The 22,563-nt window shown below is 46.5% G+C and overlaps 1 protein-coding gene across 3 annotated transcripts in view; it reads left to right on the plus strand.

Annotated features, from left to right (window-relative positions):
* AP1B1 (adaptor related protein complex 1 subunit beta 1) overlaps positions 1 to 22,563 on the plus strand; it is a 65,414-nt gene that overhangs the window by 21,271 nt on the left and 21,580 nt on the right. For 2 of the 3 annotated variants that reach the window (XM_073554089.1, XM_073554088.1), the window contains exons 10-17: positions 3,219 to 3,334; positions 3,592 to 3,757; positions 3,901 to 3,999; positions 4,159 to 4,418; positions 17,257 to 17,461; positions 18,824 to 18,844; positions 19,028 to 19,057; positions 19,568 to 19,702. In XM_073554089.1, coding sequence (XP_073410190.1) covers positions 3,219 to 3,334; positions 3,592 to 3,757; positions 3,901 to 3,999; positions 4,159 to 4,418; positions 17,257 to 17,461; positions 18,824 to 18,844; positions 19,028 to 19,057; positions 19,568 to 19,702 — 1,032 coding nt within the window. The remainder of the gene's footprint in view (positions 1 to 3,218; positions 3,335 to 3,591; positions 3,758 to 3,900; positions 4,000 to 4,158; positions 4,419 to 17,256; positions 17,462 to 18,823; positions 18,845 to 19,027; positions 19,058 to 19,567; positions 19,703 to 22,563) is intronic. The other variant, XM_073554090.1, reaches the window with a different exon arrangement.

Consider the following 22,563-nt stretch of genomic DNA (forward strand, 5'->3'; position numbering starts at 1 on the left):
AGATGCCTATCTACATGTTCCCATATTCTCCGGACATCAGAAGTTCCTGCGGTTTGCGATTCGCCAGGAACATTACCAGTTCGTCGCGCTGCCCTTCGGTCTCGCCACCGCACCCAGAGTCTTCACGAAGATCATGGCTGCGTTGATGGCCTTATTGAGGATCAGAGGTCTTGTCCTTTTTCCGTACCTCGACGACATTCTGATCAAAGCTTCATCTTTTCAACAGGCTCGCCTAAGTCTGACGATCGTCTTAGACACACTTTCCAATTTCGGGTGGATCGTCAACAGGAAAAAGTCCTGTTTGGTTTCTACTCAGCGGCTTGTGTTTCTGGGCCTACTGTTCGACACTCGTCGGGCAAGGGTCTTTCTCCCACAAGAGAAGATTCTTTCCCTGCAGCAGGATGTACGATCGCTGCAGATCACACGATTTCCGTCCCTCCGAACAACCATGCGGGTCCTGGGAAAGATGGTGGCGGCGATAGAGGAAGTTCCCTTTGCCCAATTTCACGCCAGACCTCTCCAACACGCCATCCTGTTGAGGTGGAACAGGTCGGCTGTGTCCCTGGATCGTCCTGTTCGTCTTTCACACCGGTTCAAACGGTCACTCAACTGGTGGTTGACGTCACCTCTCATTTTCTTGGGACGGTCTTTTCTTCCCATTCACTGGCAGATTGTAACAACGGATGCCAGCCTCCTCGGCTGGGGGGCAGTGTTCCACAATCACACTGTTCAGGGTCGATGGTCGTCTCAGGAATCAGCTCTGCCGATCAACGTCCTAGAGATACGAGCGATTCATCTGGCTCTCATTCACTGGGAGAGGCTCCTCAGGGGCCTGCCTGTCCGGATTCACACAGACAGTGCCACAGCGGTGGCATATGTTAACCGCCAAGGAGGGACATGGAGTGTCTCAGCCCTAGCAGAAGTGTCCAAGATTCTTCATTGGGCAGAGGTTTCCGTGCCGACAATTTCCGCGGTACACATTCCCGGCGTAGACAACTGGGCCGCCGATTTTCTCAGCCGCGAGGGTCTCGCGGCGGGAGAGTGGTCCCTACATCCGGAGGTGTTTCATCTGCTCTGCCGTCGATGGGGAACCCCGGACGTAGATCTGCTGGCGTCTTGCCTCAACAGGAAAGTCCCACAGTTTGTATCCAGGTCTCGAGACCCTATGGCAGTGGGCGCCGACGCTCTGGCCCTCCCTTGGTCGCAGTTCCAACTCCCCTACCTGTTTCCTCGCCTGCCTCTTCTTCCCAAACTGTTGAAGAAGATCAAAGCAGAAGGAATCCCAGTCATTCTCATCGCCCCGAATTGGCCCAGAAGGTCTTGGTTCGCGGACATTGTCAATCTTCTCGTGGACGCCCCCTGGAAGCTTCCAGACAGGGCAGATCTGCTGTCTCAAGGCCCGATTTGCCACCCCAATTCTCGGTCGCTCAATTTAACGGCGTGGCTGTTGAGACCGAGGTTTTGAAACGGGCAGGATTTTCCGATCAAGTAATTCATACCATGATCCGAGCCAGAAAGCCATCATCTTCCAAAATTTATTACCGTGTCTGGAAGGCCTATTTCACTTGGTGCGAGGCCAATGACATCGCGCCCACGTGCTTTTCGCTCCCTTCGGTTCTGGCGTTTCTTCAGACAGGGCTGGATGCGGGGCTTGCCCTCAGCTCTTTGAAGGGTCAGGTTTCGGCGCTGTACATTTTATTTTAGAAGACGTTGGCCTCCCGTCCTCAGGTCAAGACCTTTCTTCAAGGCTTGGCTCACACGGCTTCTCCGTTCCGAGCGCCCGTAGATCCTTGGGATCTTAATCTGGTTCTCGAGGTTCTGCAGGGTCCTTCTTTTGAACCTCTCAGGGATGTTTCCCTTTCTCTCCTTTCTTGGAAGGTGGCCTTTCTGGTGGCCATCACTTCCATCCGGCGCATGTCGGAATTGGCGGCTCTTTCTTGCGGTTCCCCTTTTTTGGTACTCCACCAGGATAAGGTAGTTCTGCGGCTTCCGCCCTCTTTCCTGCCCAAGGTGGTGTCCTCTTTCCACCTCAATGAGGATATTGTTCTTCCGTCCTTCTGTCCGAGTCCAACTCATCCTCGGGAGCGGTCCTTGAACAAGCTGGATGTGGTCAGGGCGATGAGAGTCTATCTATCCAGGACGACTTCCTTGCGAAAGACGGTGTCTTTTCATCATTCCAGATGGGGCGCGGAAAGGTCACCCAGCTTCAAAGGCCACTATTGCTCGCTGGATCAGATCGGCAATCTTGGAGACCTACCGAGTTAAGCATCGAGTGGCTCCTCCAGGGATCAGAGCGCACTCTACCCGAGCAGTGGGTGCCTCCTGGGCGGTACGCCACAGGGCTTCCGCGCTGCAGCTTTGCAAAGCTGCAACCTGGTCGTCGGTTCACACGTTTGTGAAATTCTACAGTGTCCACACCTACGCTTCGGCGGACGCCAGCCTAGGTAGGAGGATTCTGCAGGCGGCGGTGGTGAGTCCGCTGGCCTGATGGAAGTTTGTTTTCCCACCCCAGGGACTGCTTTGGGACGTCCCATGGTCTCTGTGTCCCCCAATAAGGCGAACGAGAAAACAGGATTTTTTGGGTTGCTTACCATAAAATCTGTTTCTCGGAGCCTTCATTGGGGGACACAGCCCCCTCCCATGTTCTACAACTCCTGTTATTATGTTTGTTGGTTGTTTACAGTTGAGTTGTCTGTTCTGTTTTCAATCTATTCTGTTACTTCTCCTACTGCTTTCTCACTAACTGAGGAATTTCCTGCCGGTCGGTGGGGTGTACACTGCGGAGGAGGAGCTAACCTTTTTTTGTGCATAGTGTCAGCCTCCTAGTGGCAGCAGCATACACCCATGGTCTCTGTGTCCCCCCAAAGAAGGCTCCGAGAAACAGATTTTACGGTAAGCAACCCAAAAAATCCTGTTTTTACCTTGGACAGATACCAATATATACAAGGGCTCAAGAGTATCTGCGCATCCGCCTCGACGCGCGTTTCGGAAAGCCTTCATCAGGGAGTCTGACTATTTGGACTTTTACCAGTTGCCAAAAGAGGGGACCCCAGTTACATATTCTGCCCATGGCTAGGAGGAGGCTAAATAGAGCGGTAGTCGAGCTTCATTCAAAGTCTTTGGCTTGGAAGGAAATAGGTGATAAATGCTTCTGGCTAGAAAATCCCTTTAAAGTATGGTTAAGGCAATAATGGATTCTAAATTGTGATCTCCTTTAGCAATCTGCAGAGCGCTGTGTGAGCACTCTCCTGGACCTCATTCAGACCAAGGTGAATTATGTGGTCCAAGAAGCCATTGTGGTGATAAAGGACATTTTCAGAAAGTACCCAAACAAGTAGGTGTCACTGTGAGTTGTAACATATAGTCAAACAGTCAGGTGATGTGTGTCTCCTAGTGTCCTCATCGGTCAGACGTGTTCATTATCATATGTAGGATCTATAGTGTTTTCGTTAATGAGTAATGACTTGGATAGAAGAGTGGTTAGGATTGTCTGAAGATCGGTCCTTTTAGGTATACCTGATCACTTCCTAGCTTGTCACACTATGGCAGCAAAACCAATGCAAAGTTTGATAGTCGCTAATCTTTTATCAGATATGAGAGTGTCATCTCCACACTATGCGAGAACCTGGACTCTCTTGATGAACCAGAGGCACGGGCGGCCATGATTTGGATTGTAGGAGAGTATGCTGAGCGCATTGACAATGCAGATGAGCTGCTGGAAAGTTTCTTAGAGGGATTCCATGATGAGAGCACACAGGTAGGTCTGTTTGCAATGTGCCAATCCAGCTTGCCTTGATTGAAGTCATAGGCGCTCGAACGGCCTTCCTATGGATATAAACAGATTTTGTGGAACATTTTTAATGGTTGTATATTGCTCTTTATTATTTCTTTCCATCTTAGGTGCAACTACAACTTCTTACTGCTATTGTGAAGCTGTTTCTGAAGAAGCCAACAGAGACACAGGAGCTGGTACAGCAAGTACTAAGCTTGGCAACGCAGGTGAATGCCAATGGTTACAATACACTGACCAGTGTTGTTTAAAACCTATAGGCTATCTTTTCATATCGTTGTTTAAATATTATTATATGCAAGTGGAGATATGGAGAATCAGGAACTATGACAAAGACCACAACTATTTACTATGCATGTTACTCATAGGACTCAGATAACCCAGATCTCCGAGATCGTGGCTACATATATTGGCGACTGCTCTCTACTGATCCTGTTGCTGCTAAAGAAGTGGTCCTGGCAGAAAAACCTTTGATCTCGGAAGAAACTGATCTCATTGAGCCCACTTTGCTGGAGGAACTTATCTGTTACATTGGCACGCTGGCCTCTGTGTACCACAAGCCTCCAAATGCTTTTGTAGAAGGAAGTCGAGGAGTTGTTCCCAAAAGGTTACCACCTCGAGCTGGCTCGTGAGTATTAAATTAATGCCTAGTTATTTTTATGTGTTTTCATGTATCATTGAGAGATTGGCTTCTAAAAGCTTCTCATTTTATTTTAACCCCTTTCCGACTTCAGCCTTACATATATGGCACAAGTTGGGAGCAGGTGTATGGTGTGCTGAGTCCGCCCCATTCCCAAGAGATGGATGACTGCTAGAGATAAGCAGATTAATTTGCGGGACTCCGGTCCGGGTCAGTGGTACCTGGCAGCTAGACAGGAGGCCTGCGAAACTCTTACCTTCCTGTGTCCTCTATGCGATATTTTTGTTGTCAGGGCAGTTGCAGCGTCACACGTTCGACATCACACACAGATGATGTAGTGCCAGCCATAGCTAACCAAAAGCTGTGCAGTGCACGGCTAAAGGTAAAAGATTTGTGGGCCTCCAGTCTAACCACTAGGTACCACTGACCTTGAACACTGGACCGGAGTCCTTCAAATCCATCTGCTCATCCCTTATGGCTGTTACTTAGCCAAAAACTAACAGCAGCGCGTGGAGGTTGGGCTCTGCCCATTGCTGTTAACTGTTTAAATGCCACTACCTTTATAGTGTGTGAACAAGGGTGTGGAGTGGCGTTGGTCGACGCACTCAATGGACCAACCCCAGCATGATCATGAGGTGGGTTCCTATGGCAGTCTAAATCTACTGAAAACCCCCAAGCCTCCCATTACAGTGTTCCATTGCAACCCATACTTTTTCTGGGCTTCATAGGAGACTGTGATTTTTACTCTTTATTTCAATACAGTTCTATTACTGTATAAATGATCAGAGGATCACAGGTTCAAGTCCACCAGAGAGACTCTTTTAATAATTTAAAAAAAAAAGCTTTACTGCGTCTGTAAAAGTACAATCTGTCATTTACTAAACTATTTAACCCAATTGGTAAATACTCTGGAACTTTAACCCTTTAAGGACCAAGCCACTTTGTAGGTTACTGACCAGGCCTTAATTTTGAAATCGGACCACTGTCACTTCATGTGGATATAACTCTGGAACGCTTCAACGGATCCTGCAGATTCTGAGGGTTTTTTTTTTTACATATTGTACTTTATGAGAGTGGTAAAATTTCTTGTGTTTATTTGTGAAAAAAATATAAACTTGGCAAAAATTTTGATATTTTTATGCCCCTAAATCAGAGCGTTATGTCACACAAAATAGTTAATAAATAACATTTCCCACATGCCTACTTTACATCAGCACAATTTTTGAAACATAATTTTGAAACATAATTTTTTTTTTTTGTTAGTCAGTTAAAGGGTTAAAATTTGACCAGCGATTTTTCATTTTTCCAAAAAATTTACAAAACCATTTTTTTAGGGACCCCATCACATTTGAAGTCACTCTGGGGGCCTATATGACAGCAAATACCCAAAAGTGACACCATCCTAAAAACTGTACCCCTCAAGGTGTTCAAAACTACATTCAAAAAGTTTATTAACCCTTCAGGTGCTTCACAAGAATTTAACCTTTTTTGTGTCAAGGATATCAGGTGAAAATGAACCACAATATTTGTTGTGCAATTTCTCCTGAGTACACCGATACCCCATGTGTGGAGGAAGACCACTCTTTAGGCGCATGGCAGGGCTCAGAAGGGAAGGAGCTCCTTTTGAGGTTTTGAACGTAAAATTGGCTGGAATCGAGAACGGACGCCATGTCACGTTTGGAGAGCACCTGACAGTGGAAACCCCCCCCCATAACTGACCACATTTTGGAAACTAGACCCCACCAAGAAACTTGTCTAGATGTGTGGTTAGGACTTTGACCTACCAAATGCTTCACAGAAGTTAATAATGTAGAGCCGTGAAAATAAAAAAAAAATCATATTTCTCCATCGCTTCATTGGGGGACACAGGAACCATGGGTGTATGCTGCTGCCACTAGGAGGCGCTGACACTATGCACATAAAAGTTAGCTCCTCCTCCGCAGTATACACCCCACTGACTGCAGTAAATTAATCAGTTTAGCTTAGTGTCAGTAGGAAGTGGACACGGGTCTCTCTTGAGACCCATATCTACCTAATGTGCGTCGTTCCTTTTCAGGTACTGGAGGGATACAGTGTGAACGGTCACAACTGTACTCCCACGCAGAGACTGAGTACGGCGTGTACTGCCACCTCGTATCCTCATCGGCAGAACCCCAAAATCCCTAACACAGAAGCGTGTTTAGGTGATCCGTAAGAGAATACCCAGTCCTGCCTCCGTCTCCCACCCACTCGCCCACTAGAGCCTGTCGGTTGAGGAGACACGGACGTCCCGCAACATGGATTCCGGACATCCGATTTTCGTGATTGGGGAGGTACTTTTCCCTCTTTTCTCCTCAGGTGCTGAAGAGGAGAAGAAAACTGGAGAAGAAGAGGAGAGAGAGAGAGAGAAAAAAAAAGAAGCTGTTTATTGAAGCAGCTAGCACAGTTCATACCTTGCGGCTGGTTTGGGGGGCCTCAGCACTGCTTCGCAGAACCTTTGGGGAAGAGAGGGTGCTTTGGCACACAGAGGCTTCCTGTTCTTTGTGCCCCCTTGCAGCCTGTCTAAGTGGCGTCATGGCGCTTTGTTTGCGCCACTTTTAACACCCTGGCGCCACTGTGGGGACCCGTTTGGCGCTGTTTTATCACCTCCGCGGGCCCCCCTCCCGCTCTAGCGGCCGCCGGCTGTAATCTAGGTCCCGGCTTCATCTTGGGCCTAGTTTCAGCGCTGACTCCGCCCCCTTCCTCTCTGCTCCGGGCGGGCTTTTTTCCCGCCCGTGTCTCTCTCTCCTCTTCCTGTGTGGCGTCAGGCTCCGCCCACTACCCTCAGCCTCCACTGTGGGCTGGAGCCGCCGCCATATTGCTCCTCCGGGCCCCGCGTTTAGCTGAGAGCGGGCTTCCCGGTTTCTGGCCGTCCTCTACCCTCACAGTGCGCGCGTTCTGCCCTGCGTCTCCTGGCAGACGCCATTTTCCGGCTGGTGTACAGGGGAGCCAAATCCATCTCGGACCTGCCTGCCCTTCTTTACAGCTGCGAAGTCTCCTACACGACATCTGCCGTGAGTAGCTGCACTGCAGACTGACACCCTCCTCTGCTCTCCTGTCCCCTAACCTTCTAGCAGCGCTTAGTGGGATTGTTCATCATGTCTAATTCTAAGCCATCGTTCTCCGTCTTCCTCCTCTTCCTCCACTGTGGTCCTCTCTAACCGTACAGCAGCCCCCAGTTGACCCACGTGAGAGCATGGCCCCTATCCCAGGGTGGGCTTCCTCTGTCACAATCTGTGGTGGATTTTCATCAGGGTGTCTTAGACCCTGGTGTCCGTGCTTGATAAGTTGTCCCTGCAGACTTCCACAGGAACCAGCAGGTCACAGGAAGCTCCGTCGGAACCTAGCAACTTTAGCCGAAAAAGATCCAGGCAGGCGCATCGGTCTAATTCCTCTTCCCGTTCCATCTCGCCCCACAGTCCGTCCCTACGACCTTCGTTTCTCATCCCCAAGTCAGGCGAGGCGTTCTCGGATGCGCCCTATGAGGACGTTTTGGAGCTAGAATCGGACCATATCGCTAACATGAGGGATATGGTTCAGAGCCTCATTGGAGCAATCAACCAGACATTTGCATGAAAGACTTCTGCGGAACCCGCAGATCAGGTGGTTTCGTTCAGACAGTCTAAACCACGTTCCAAGGTCTTCGCTCCTCATACTGAGTTCGAGAAGCTTGTCGCCAGGGAAAGAGAAAATCTGACCAGACTCTTTCAAAGAGGAAAGTGCCTTGGCATGTTATATCCTTTTCCTCAGGAGCTCACCGCCAACTGGTCAGCTTCTCCTTCCGTGGACTCGCTGGTCGCTAGACTATCTCATCAGGGTCCTTCCGATTTCTGATGGAGCATCTTTGAGAGATTCTAATGACAGAAATATAGAATCTTTTGCGAAGTCAGCTTTCGAAGTGGCCGCGTCTGCGCTAGGTCTGGCCTCGGCTTCCACTTGGATTTCAAGGGCCATAGCAAAATGGATTGAGGATCTCCACCAAGGCATTCTGGCGGGAGCCCAACCAGAGCAGCTGGCAGAGCTCGCCAACCGGATTTGGTCTCTGCCTCCCTGGATACCGCGTCTTGCGCTGCTCAGGCATGCAGCAACTTTGTTGCATTTCGGCGTACAGTTTGGCTTAAGGCCTGGCAGGTGGACTTATCATCAAGGAAGTCCCTTACCAGCCTACCTTTTCAAGGAATCGCGCCTCTTCGATCAGTAATCGCTTCCATGGAGGCGCAGGAAATCCTGTGCTCCATAGACATTCAGGACACCTATCTGCATGTCCCTATCTTCTCAGGACATTAGAAGTCCCCTGCGCTTCGCGATACATCGAGAGCATTTCCAGTTTGTTACCCTGCCGTTCAGTCTCGCCACTGTTACAGGATTTTTATGAATATGACAGCGTTAATGGCCATCTTGAGGCTCAGAGGTCTCGTGCTCTTTCCGTACCTCGACGACATCCTCATCAATGCTGCATCCTTGACCCAGGCTCACGAAAGTCTAACCATCGTTCTCGACACCCGGATCCGATTCGGGTGGATCTTCAACTGGAAAAAATGTCTTGCATTGTTCCAACACGTCTTGTGTTTCTAGGCATACTGTTACGGCGGGTTGTTCGCTGGCTGCAGGATCCCCGCCTTACGTCCTTCCGTACAGCCATGACGGTTCTAGGGAGGATGGTTGCAACTCAGGACCGCTTCAGCAGGCCATCCTGTCGCAGTTGAACAGGTCTGTCTCTTCCCTGCTTCGTCCAATTCGACTCTCATTCCGTCTCAAACAGTCCCTCAATTGGTGGCTGACATCACCGCTCATCTCCCAGGGCTGGTCCTTCATTCCGGTCTACTGGCAAGTTGTGACGACGGACGCCAGTCTTCTCGGCTGGAGTGCGGTGTTTCATCATCTGACCGTCCAGGGTCGTTGGTCGGTGCCAAAAGCTGCTGTGTCGATCAACGTCCTACAGATATGGGCAATTTTTCTGTCCCTACTTCACTGGGAAAAGCTTCTTCTCAAGGGTCTGCCAGTCTGGATCCAGACGGACAATGCCACAGCAGTGGCATATGACAACCACCAGGAAGGGACTCGGTGTTCCTTGGCGTTTGCCGAGGTCTCCAAAATCCTCCATTGGGCAGAGGTGACGGTTCCAGCGATATCCGCTGTGCACATTCCCGGCGTGGACAACTGGGCCGCCAACTTTCTCAGCCGCGAGGGCATCGCGGCAGGGGAATGGTCAATGCATCAGAGATCTTTCTCCAAATTTGCCTTTGTTGGGGGACACGGATGTGGACCTTATGGCGTCCTGTCTGAACAGGAAAGTCCCACGGTTTGTTTCCAGGACCCAAGATCCTCTCGCGGTGGGCGCCGATGCTCTGACCATTCCTTGGTTTCAGTTTGTGCTTCCCTATCTGTTTCCTCCTCTTCTTCTTCCAAGCTGTTGAAGAAGATCAAGGTGGAAGGGGTACCAGTCATTCTCATCGCACCGGTTCGGTCCAGAAGGTCTTGGTTCGTGGACTTCGTCAACCTTCTCGCGGACGCTCCCTAGAAGCTGCTAAACAGATCAGATCTGCGGTCTCTGGGTCCGATCCGCCACCCCAATTCTCGGTCTCTTAATTGGACGGCGTGGCAGTTGAAACCGCGGTTCTGAAAAAGTCAAGTTTTCCAGATCGGGTAATTCACACAATGATCCGGGCTAGGAAGCCCTCGTCTTCCAGAATATACTATCGCACGTGGATGGCCTATTTCAGTTGGTGCGAGTCCAATCACATCCCGCCTATGTCCTTTTCGTTCCCTTCTATCCTAGCATTCCTTCAGGCGGGCCTGGACACGGGTTTTGCCCTTAGTTCTCGAAAGGGTCAAGTATCTGCGCTTTCCATTCTTTTCCAGATGATGTTATCCTAGCGACCGCAGGTCAAGACTTTTCTTCAGGGGGTAGCTAATGCAGCACCCCCGTGTCGGGCTCCCATGGATCCCTGGGATCTCAATCTAGTCTTAGAGGCCTTGCAGCGCGCGCACTTTAAACCTCTCAAGGAAGTTTCCCTGTCCTTTCTCTCCTGGAAAGTGGCCTTTCTCGTGGCCATCACCTCCATCCGGCGCGTCTCGCAGTTGGGGCCCTTGTCGCTCCCCCTTTGGGTACTTCACCAGAATAAGGTGGTTCTGCGGCCTCCGCCATCCTTCCTTCCAAAGGTGTTATCCGCTTTCCTAAATGAGGATATCGTTTTACTTCCTTTTGTCCCGGTCCAATTCATCCTCTGGACTTCTCCTTGAACAAACTAGACCTATTCAGGACGATGGAGGACTATTTGGGTAGAACGGCTTCTTTCCGCAAGACAGACTCCCTTTTCGTCATTCCGGATGGTGCGCGAAAAGGCCTGCCGGCCTCCAAGGCGGCTACTGCTCGTTGGATCAGATCAGCAATTTTGGAGACTTACCGAGTCATGATCAGAGTGCCCCTTTTGGGGTTAAGGCTCACTCTACTCGGGCAGTGGACACCTCCTGGGCGGTGCAACACAAGGCTTCTGTGCTGCGGCTTTGCATGGCTGCAACCTGGTCTTCTATTCGCAAAATTTTGCTAGGTCCACACCTACGCTTCGGCGGACGCCAGCCTAGGCAGAAGCATATTGCAGGCGGTGATGGTGAGTTCTCTGACCTAGTGGAAGTTTGATTTTTCCCTCCCTAGGGACTGCTTTGGGACGTCCCATGGTTCCTGTGTTAACCAATGAAGCGATGGAGAAAACAGGATTTTTGGTTCCTTACCGTAAAATCTGTTTCTCGGAGCCTTCATTGAGGGACACAGCACCCTCCTATATTTTAAAACTCCTGTTATTTGTACTGTTACGTTTACAGTTGAGTTGTCTGTTCTCTATTCTGTTGCTTCTCCTACTGCTTTCTCACTAACTGATTAATTTACTGCAGTCACTGGGGTGTATACTGCGGAGGAGGAGCTAACTTTTTTATGTGCATAGTGTCAGCGACTCCTACGTGACAGATGAAACCCCTGAGGGATCCATTCACTATAATGAGGCAGCAGAGTTACCCTGCACTCCGTCTGGCCTCTGTTCAGCGTTGTCCTTCCTTTTAGAGGTGCACAAAACCGCCAGATCACAGGTCCTATGGCGTTCACAGTGCCTGCATCTGCCTCATTATAGGGAATATTCCGCTGGGGGTTCTGTCTGAATCACTTATTTCAGAAATTTACATGGAAACCCCGATGCAAGTGCTCAGCACAGAGTGCAGGATAAATATGCGCTAAGCCGTACTGCGATCTTTGGGAGGCAGAATGAACAGATCCACAGCACGTGAAGAATTAGTTATATTTTTTTACGCCGGTCCTCGTGCGGTATAAGTGATTAGGCGACTTTATTCTTCGAGTCGATCCGATTACAACGTTACCAGATTTATAAAAAAAAAAAAAAGAGAGAGGAGCCAGCGCCGCTTAAGGATAGAACGCATAGCATAGAGTGCATATGCCATAATATCTGACTGTATTCAAAATGAGATATTTGGCAAAAAAATTGATCAATTCAATTGAGCCACCCAGTTAGATATTATGTTTGCCATTTTTTCTTGAGATTGCCTTGGCGCGGCGGGGTGGCTCAATTGAATTGATCAATTTTTTTGCCAAATATCTCATTTTGAATACAGTCAGATATTATGTGCATATGCATTCTATGCTATGCGTTCTATCCTTAAGCGGCGCTGGCTCCTCTCTCCTTTTTTTTTTTTTTTTGTATGTTGGTATGTGGCTGACCACCACTTTTGCCGTGCGCGCTGGGTTATGTTCGTCATTTTTTCTGTGTTCACTGTGATGGATCTAGGCTGCTGTGCACACACAGCAGCCCCACCCTGCCCCAAGCTTTATTTAATTGTGCACCTGTGTTTGAACCTGCATCGCCCTTCATCTATGTTTCCTGGTTGGGCAATGTGTGCAGGCTAAACCTGACATGTCTACATTCAGACCTTGTTGGCCTTCATCTGCACTTGCCTTATCTGGCTTCATGGGAGCGATCTAGATATGCTCAGGTACGGATTGCACTTAATGTGGTCTTGTTTTTAATGTATTTAGGAGGCCGTATGGCACAGTGTTTATTAAAAACGTAGAGTAGGACTCCCCCACATGAGATTGCCTTGGCGCGGCGGGGTGGCTCAATTGAATTGATCAATTTTTTTGCCAAATATCTCATTTTGAATACAGTCAGATATTATGTGCATATGCACTCTATGCTATGCGTTCTATCCTTAAGCGGCGCTGGCTCCTCTCTCTTTTTTCCCCTTCTTTCCTTCTTCTTTTTTTTTTTTTTGTTACCAGATTTATATCCTTTATGGTTTAGCTTCTGTCACATACTAAGACGCTTTGTTTGTAAGAAGAATTTTTTTTTGCATTGCCATATTTTGAGAGCTACAATTTTTCCATATTTCGGCCCACAGAGTCATGTCAGGGCTTGTTTTTTGGGCGACAAGCTGACTTTTTTATTGGAATCTTTTTCAAGCACATGACATTTTTTTGTTCACTTTCTATTCTGATTTTTGTGGAGGCAGAATGAACTAAAACCAGCAATTCAAGAATTGTTTTTTTTTTTTTTCTCCGTTCCGCGTGTGGCAAATTTGATTAGGCAATTTTATTCTTCGGGTCAGTACAATTACACCGATGACACGTTTATATTTTTTTGTGTGTTTTGGCACTTTTGCACAATAAAAAATATATAGAAAAAAATAATTTTAGCATTGCTTTATTCTGTGAGCTATAACTTTTTTTATTTTTCTGCTGATGGAGCGGTATGGTGGCTTGTTTTTTGCGGGACAAGATGGAGTTTTCAGTGATTACTTTTATTTATTTATCTTTTCGATCGTGTTTTATTTCACTTTTTCCAAGGGGTATGATTAAACACAATTTTTTTTTTTACGGCATTCTTTGAAGGGGTTTAACTAGGGGTTAGCGGAAAAAGCCAGCTCACCAGTAAGCAGTATCACGGAGCCCCGTACAGATCAACGTCAGGAAAAAAGAAATCTAGCATCAGCTGCTTGAAATTCTTCTTTATTAAGTGAGATAAAATTGACACATCATAAGACTCTCCATATAACCACACCAGGACAGGACGAGATGAGGCTACGCGTTTCAACCTACATGGCCTTTATCAAAGCCATACTCGGCACCCATCGCAAGTCAGATATATCTATGTAATCAAACAATGAAATTACTTGCATAGATCACATGACATTTTCGACAGGTCCTTTGCATGAACAAGACATGACATATAAAAATGCATCCAATAACACAAAAATTAAATTAAAACATTTAACAGTAGTGCAACATTAAATCATGTCTTTTATTTAGGCCATTCGGATATCTAGTGTTTAAGTGATAGATCCAAAATGCCTCTCGGGTGAGAAGGCAACGTCTGACGTCTCCTCCCCGAGATGACAGGTTCACACGCTCAATTCCCTGTACCTTAAAGTTTGATGTGTTTCTGGCATGACAATCAATAAAATGCCTAGAAGCTGCTGAGATATATTTCTTTCAAAATTATTTATGTTGACTGTATCATGCAAATGCTCCCTGATCCGTATTTTTAGTTGTCTGGACGTACACCCGACATAGGACAAATTACATTGATCACAATTAATTTTATATACTATATTATATGAGTTACAATTGATGTAATTTTTGATTTTAAAAACTGAAGTGTGATCACTATTACTGAACTCCTTAGATACCTGCACATGTTTGCACATTTTACATATATTTGCGCCACATTTGTAAAAACCTTTAGTGGTAAGCCAATTTTCTTTAGACTCTTTGCTATTCAATGAAAACATGCTTGGAGATAAGATATTCCCCAGTGAAGGAGCTCTCCTAGATACCACATTTACACCGGATGCCAAGATCTGCGCTAATTTCTCATCCTCATATAAAACAAGTAAAAATTTATGGACTATTTTTTTTATATAGTCAACATAAATAATTTTGAAAGAAATATGTCAGCAGCTTCAAGGCATTTTAATGATTGTCATGCCAGAAACACATCAAACTTTAAGGTACAGGGAGCGTGTGAACCTGTCCTCTCGGGGAGGAGACGTCAGACGTTGCCTTCTCACCCGAGAGGCATTTTGGATCTATCACTTAAACACTAGATATCCGAATGGCCTAAATAAGACATGATTTAATGTTTTAATTTAATTTTTGTGTTGTTGGATGCATTTTTATATGTCATGTCTTGTTCATGCAAAGGACCTGTCGAAGATGTCATGTGATCTATGCAAGTAATTTCATTGGTTGATTACATATATATCTGACTTGCGATGGGTGCGGAGTATGGCTTTGATAAAGACCATGTAGGTAGAAACGCGTAGCCTCATTTCCTCCTGTCCTGGTGTGGTTATATGGAGAGTCTTATGATGTGTCAATTTTATTCCACTTAATAAAGAAGAATTTCAAGCAGCTGGAGCTATATTTCTTTTTTCCTGTTTAACTAGGGGTTAACACTTATATAGATCGGATTGTTATGGACACGGCGATACCAAATGTGTACTTTTTGGTTTATTTTTTTCACGTTTTTTTAAAAAAATGTTTACTTTTTCACCTACTGTATTTTTCGGATTATAAGACGCACTTTTATTCCCCCAAATTTTGGGGGAAAGTGGGGGGGTGCGTCTTATAATCCGAATGTGTGCTGTAGAGGAGGGGGGGGCGGCTCTGGAGTGGTGTCAGGGGGCTGGGGTGTTTTTGGCTGCGGGCTGCAGAGACAGCGGGTACTCAGTGCTCCCGCTCATTAGGCTCATGTAATATTCAATGCACCTGTTGTCCATCACCCTGGTGCTGAAGCGGCGCAGAGTTGGTGGACAGGGGAGCAGCGCATATTGCATGTGCCTGCACCCTCCCCCCCGGGCCGTCAATATAGTCACCTTCTGATGATGGCTCTGTGCTACTCAGCTCCCCCCTGGCTCTTCCTGTGTCTGTGCCAATAGGACCTGCGGTCAGGTGACTCCCAGTGTGCAGCACTGCGGTCATGTGATGGAAGGTCCTGCAGCTACAATGAAATGCCTGTATGAGCAGCTCCTGGATATCAGCACAGACACAGGAAGAGTCATGGGGGAGCTGGGAACACGGAGCCAACATCGGAAGGTGAGTTAACTGTTTTTTATTTTATCATGTGCTTGCCAGCAGGGGGGAATATAGGGACGGGGGGAATGCCAGCAGGGGAAAATATAGGGACGGGGGGTGCTGTGTGCATGCCAGCAGGGGGAATATAGGGACGGGGGGGCATGTGCATGTCAGCATTAGCAGGGGGGCATATAGTGACCGGGGGGACATATCAAGGATTTGATGGGGGAGCTATGTGCCAGCACAAAGGGGCCATGTACCAGAATGGGGGTTATATAGATACCAGGATGAGGGACATATATATGATTTGAAAGATGGACACTGGCATTATAAGACACACCTCCATTTAACATTAAAAAAATTTTTTTTCTCTTTTTCTTCACCAAATTTGGGGGTGCGTCTTATAAAGCGAAAAATATGGTAATCCCTTTTTGGGACTTTCACTTTTTTCACTTTGAAGGTATAATGCACTGCAATGCACTAGCATTGCACTGCATTATACTTATTCTTAAAGCTTCTGGCATCATGCTGTGAGCATGGTCTCAGAGGCTTTCCGTAGCTTGATAACCCAGGGGTCGTCATGGCAACGATCGGGCCCTGCGATGAGGTCCCTCTGCCTCCCTCCTGAACGCTGCAATCAGCCAGGGGAGGCGTGGACACAGCTCCTGGCTGTTATTGCAGACCCTCAGCCACTGGCAGTGCTGAGCTGCTGCACTAATCAGGCAGAAAGTGCTGATATTTCACAATCTCCTGTGCAATGACAGCGATCTAGGTGCGGAGACCGAAGGCTTGGGTCCCTGCACCCGTTGTCGTGCCTCTCAGCTGTCACAGACAGCTGTTGGAGCTGAACTACCACTGCGTGTTTACACGCAGTGATGGTTTAAATGCATGACAGATACCATCCGTCCCGGTGCGGGAACAGAAACCCAGCTCTGGTTTTTGGTTGCTGCAATTAAGTGCAATAAGACGCAATTGAAACGTATCATTCAAAATGGTGGCAATAAAAAACATCTACTTGCCCCGCTAAAAATTAGACACAAACATGTTACACGTCTTGGAAAACAATAAAAGTAACAATGACAAAAAATTTTATTTTTTTTTTTGTTAAACAAATTTCCGTATTTTTTTTTCACCACTAGTATAATAAAAAAAAAAAACCTGGACCAGTTTGACACGCCATAATGATACTAACCTATAGAAATAATATAAGCCAAAAAACAATTACAGAATCCTTTCATTTTTTTTTTCCATCCCATCGCACTTGGAATTTTCCCTGTGTTTTTTTTTTTTTTTTGTTTTTTTTTTCTTTAGCACAGTGAATGGTGGCGATCAAAACTACAGCTCGTCCCACCAAAAACGAGCCCTTTTTCTGGCTATGTAGACAGAAAAAGAAAAAAGGTATGGCTCTTGAAAGAAGGGAAGGAAAAAACAAAAATGCAAAAATAAAATTTGGCTGCTTGGGGAGGTTTATAACCATGGGGTCTCATGTATGTCCCATTCTGGTTAGCATTGTATCTAACTGATGTATGTGATAGCTCATACTAGTGTGCGAGTACTTAGTCTTAGACAACGGCCCTATATGCATGTATAGAAATCTGAACTGCTCTTTTCGTTTGCCAAAATAAAAGCATCTTTGTCACTACATAAAAACCAGACATGAGATCCTATGTGAAAGATGTAGGGTTAAATTACAGACAGACCATTGCTAATTAACTTCCCTTTTGTCCACAGCAGCGAGAGTGCAGAGAGTCCGGATGCCGTTACCACAGTGCAAGCCCAAGCAGAAACGCACCCGTCAGTCATCCCATCTCAGGGCGATCTGTTGGGTGACCTCCTAAACCTTGATCTAGCACCACCAGTCAGTGGACCTCCCCTGACTACTAGTTCTGTACCGTTGGGTGGAGTGGATCTCCTGAGTGGTGGATTGGACACTTTGGTACGTAATAATGGTCAGCCCCTCTATTTACCATCTAAAATATAGGAATTGGGATATATAAAGGGACTCTGTCAGCACAGAACGACCATCCAAACTAAGTCCCGCCGCTCGGTGCTTCACGGCGGAGCCAATCCTTTATACGCTATCCACCTACTTGTTTTTCCTAAATTTCCACCTCCCCCTTGCTTGATTGATAGCTCTGGCTTCATAGGGCCAGAGAAGGATGGAAACCAAGAACGTAGGAAGGTGTATATAAATGATTGGCCGTGCCGTGAAGCAGTGAGCAGCCATATTTGGTTTGAACAATCATTATGCACTGACAGACAATTTAAGAAGTGACTTTTCATTTCTATGTCAATAATATATAGCCATGGCACAGGACAGAATATGCTCAATGTTTGCCATATTGTCTTCATGCCCTCAACACCACCTCCACTTCAGGCCCTCCACTGTTAAAGGGTTTGCCAAGCTCTGCTTACTCCCGCATCGTGATGTGTGTGGCGCTTATAAAGTTGCGTTCGTAGAGCGCGTGAATTTTTGATAGGAAGAGATGTCCTATTTTAATGAATGTAGGAAAAGGTTCAGGAGCAAAAAGCACAAAGTCTTATCCTATGACAAAGAACAATAAGGTGCAGGGAATTGCTCATCTGGTAAAGTTGTGTATCGCACAACAAGGATCAAGCTTAAATTAGTCAAAAATGTTGAAATTCCGGGGAGAAACAGTAGGTCGGTCGTCTGCACTGCTAATAGAGATTCGAAAGAATGGTCCAGGATACAAAGTAGACTTGATGCGGTTTTATTATTGTGTTTCCAAGTCTTCACACTTCTTCATCAGGATATAACCCCATACATATGTATCCTGGACCATTCTACTTTTATCTCCTAGACCATTCTTTCGGATCTCCATCAGCAGCTAAGACGACCCACCTTTGGTTTCTATTCTGATATTTTAATGAATAGGACACTTGCATGTTACCTGCATCATCATCACCACTTGCCTACTGATGCGGAAGTGTGCTGCGCCCGACAACCTCTTTATATGGACTGATATCTATGGACTAAATCATAAAGTATCAGAGCTCAGGGACTAAATTGTGACACATAACATCCTCTTATCTCTTTAATGAAGTTTTGCCAAATATTGTCTGAAGTCCCTTTAAATCTCTTTAATTTGCTTTGAAAATAATTCCTCATTCCTCCATAGTGTATCCGGCTGATCCTTTCTATCATTTTTCTTTTCTCTTTCTGTTATTGTTCTTTCCTTGGCTGCTCCTGCCTGCTGTTCGGCTTTTCTGTGTGTCTCCCCGCCTGTTTCTGGTTGCCTGTGCTCTGCCTCCCTTCTCATCTGCTTCAACTTCAAAGATTGTGGAAGACTCAGAAGGGGTATGCTAGGGAGAAGTATGCGTCTATGGTGCATGGGTTGTTGGGGTAGTTTTGAACCCTTTAAAATTCCAATCATGGTACACATTCACACCAGGGACTAGGCATCATCATCACATCTTGGGGGCTTTAGGGTAGTTCTGTAAAGACCATTTAAGTTTATAAATACATTTTTTTACTTTACAGCTTGGTGCTGACACCGGTCCAAATCTGTCTGTAAGTAAAATTCCTTATTCCCATTGATTGTCACTTCTTTTAACTAGCATTTAACCTTGGATTATGACTAGACTTGGTGCAATTCGATTTACAGGTCTTGGTCCATCAGCTTCATCAGTATTCTATGGCCGCTGGAGAGATGCCCTGAGAACTGCCTCTTACACGATGGCATGTTCTTTTGATTAGTTAGCCTGGTGTTATGAAATAAAAAGCTGAACCATGATTTCGAGAGGTAGAAGGTGGTTCTCTGGGCTCCAGTCCAGCGGCCACAGATTACTGATATGGCCGATGAACTGGGTCCTGTGAATCAATTCCCAAAAATTATGTCTCATATTTTCCTGATTGAATCCAAGGTTGACATAATTTGTCTCCTAATGAGAAACATAACCCAATATATGGAATCATGTGATAAACACGTTGCTTTTACTTTGGTCATAGTAATTGTGAAATACCATATTACTTATATAGTGTCCCATTGTATAGTATATGTCTGTCGTGCCTCTCTTGTAGATGCCTACTGGATTCATGGCTCCTCCAGTGGCTACTGCCCCCCTTGGACCTCCACTCTCTGGAGGACTCGGTGACATCTTTGATTTGGGCAGTGGAACAGGTGCTCTTGTTGGATCATATGTGGCTCCAAAGTCAGTAAGTGATATTTGTTATACATACAGCTACCTCTTCGGCCCCCTTCACATGTCCGTGAAAAAATGGTACCAGTGTCATCAGTATATTCCATCAGTGTATCATCAGTGTTAGGCTACTTTCACACTTGCGTTTTTTTGCGCTGCGTGCGCAGTAAAAACGCACATAAAAGCGCATTATGCATTTTTTAATGCGTTTTCTTGTTTTTTGTGCATGGTTTTTGCAAAAAAACACATGCTTTTTTTTGCGCTGACGTGCGCACACTACAAAAAAAACGCATGCGCATACCAACGCATTACAATGCGCACCCATGTTAAATATAGGGGAAAAAAACGCATGTGCATTTATGCGCAAAAACGCAGCACAAAAAAACGCAAGTGTGAAAGTAGCCTTATCATTGTTTTTCCGGAATGCGTAAAAGAATTAAATTACAAAGCTTCTCCTATACTTTCCAATGTTAAAAACAGGGCTGTGGAGTCAGTATAAAATGGATCAGCTCAAATTCCTAAAATATATAATAAATTGGGTACTATAGTTCAATGTCTGGTCTGTTCCTGATCTAAGGATCTCGGTTTCTAGGTGAGATGAATCTTTGCTGCACTTTATTTACATACTAAGTAGTGAGGCAGTGCTGTGGAGATGGAGGTTTAGGTGAGATGAATCTGTGCTGCACTTTATGTACATGCTCAGTAGTGACCAGTGCTGTGGAGTCGGAGGTTTAGGTGAGATGAATCTGTGCTGCACTTTATGTACATGCTCAGTAGTGAGGCAGTGCTGTGGGGTCAGAGGTTTAGGTGAGATGAATCTGTGCTGCACTTTATGTACATGCTCAGTAGTGACCAGTGCTGTGGAGTCGGAGGTTTAGGTGAGATGAATCTGTGCTGCACTTTATGTACATGCTCAGTAGTGAGGCAGTGCTGTGGGGTCGGAGGTTTAGGTGAGATGAATCTGTGCTGCACTTTATGTACATGCTCAGTAGTGACCAGTGCTGTGGGGTCAGTGGTTTAGGTGAGATGAATCTGTGCTGCACTTTATGTACATGCTCAGTAGTGAGGCAGTGCTGTGGAGACGGAGGTTTAGGTGAGATGAATCTGTGCTGCACTTTATGTACATGCTCAGTAGTGACCAGTGCTGTGGGGTCGGAGGTTTAGGTGAGATGAATCTGTGTTGCACTTTATGTACATGCTCAGTAGTGACCAGTGCTGTGGAGTGGGAGGTTTAGGTGAGATGAATCTGTGCTGCACTTTATGTACGTGCTCAGTAGTGACCACTGAAGAGTCGGAGGTTTGGTCAAACACAGCACGGATGTACAGCTAGCGTAAGTCGCTAACAGCAGTGACCAGAGCTAGGTTTGATCATTTTTGTATAACCCTTTAAATGCCGCTGTCAGTCTCTCTTAAGGCGCGATCCGGCCCATGCTTTCCTTTGGGCAATCATAGTCCAAACTAAGAAAAAATATAACAAATTTAAAATATTAGTGGGAATCCCCCCTCCTCCCTTGTTTTTCCTCCATTAAAAGCTTAGAAATAAAAAAAATAATCATATTTGGTATCACAGAGTTGACAAGTCTGATTTTTTTTTTTAATCCTTACAGTAACAAAAGTTAAAAATTAAATTGAAACACCAGAATTACTGTTTTTTGACTAACTGCCATTCACAAAATAATAAGTGATCAAGACATCATCTGTACCCCAAAATGGTACTTAATAAAAACATCATACAAAAAATATCCAAAACTTCTCACACCTCTATGGAAAGTGAAAAAAAAAATCTGTCTCAAAAGTAGGGCAAAACACATCTTAGTTTTATTTATTTTTCTCCTTCGTCTCATTGGGGGACACAGATACTGTGGGTGTATGCTTCTGCCGGTAGGAGGCTGACACTAAGTGAATAAAAGAGGTTAGCTCCTCCTCTGCAGTATACACCCTCGCCCCTATTGCGGGCGGAAATCAGTTTTTTGCTTCGTGTCCTATGGAGGCACACACAGTCTGGATCTCTATTTTTTTGCTAGTTTACTATGAAGATGAGACGGGCGACGGATCCTATTGAAAGGGTCTGATCTCCCCAAACCATCAACGGGCGAGCACGTGCGAGTATCCCTCCACGTATCCTTTCCCGCGACGTGGGACATTATGCCAGACTTAGCCCTGTCCACCCCTAGGTATTGAAACCATAGGCTTGCACAGAGGCACAAGACTAGTCTGTGCGGCCCCCACTGCTCCACCAAAGCTAGACGGCGGTGCTGCAAGGTGGACGGTCCCTGTCCTCACCCCCTGAAGGGGTTAGATGGAGCTAGGGTGCCTGCACCGTCCTATTTTTTATCAAAGACCCCCCTCACATACCTACGCTCAGGCTGAAGAGGATCATCTGTGAGGAGAGGAGAGGGGAGGGCTCCTGCGAAGATTTTGGGCTGGAGCCCACAGCCGCAGCACGCCTCGCGGCGTCCACTAGCCACGCACATGTTCTTTTACGCGGCATGCATCTCTTGTCGGGCTGCGTTTCCGCGGGCGCAGAGCAAGCATTTATGCGAAGCCTGCGAATCCAAACGCGCCCAGGAGCCCTCCCCTGCGACCGCAACCAATGTGTCAAATCCCCCGGAGTGGGCCCGATCACTGTCACAGTACATGGCGTCACTTACGAGAACAATAGAATCCCTTCAAGCCCCAGATAGGGGCAGGGACAGTGTCTCGCCGCCTTTAGAGGGAACCTCCACCTCACAGGAGCCTCCGGCCTGCAGGGGCCGCCCTCACTCCAGGCAGACCCGGGGGAAACGAATCCACACGGTGTCGCCCAGTCCATCCGGTGCCTTCGGCATCCGTAAGATCTGCTTCTCGCTCCCCGTCACCAGTGGTTGATAGCGAGCA

This window comes from Dendrobates tinctorius, unplaced genomic scaffold (genome assembly GCF_039654945.1).
Source record: "Dendrobates tinctorius isolate UK_male_01 unplaced genomic scaffold, ASM3965494v1 ptg000206l, whole genome shotgun sequence".
NCBI lineage: Eukaryota > Metazoa > Chordata > Amphibia > Anura > Dendrobatidae > Dendrobates > Dendrobates tinctorius.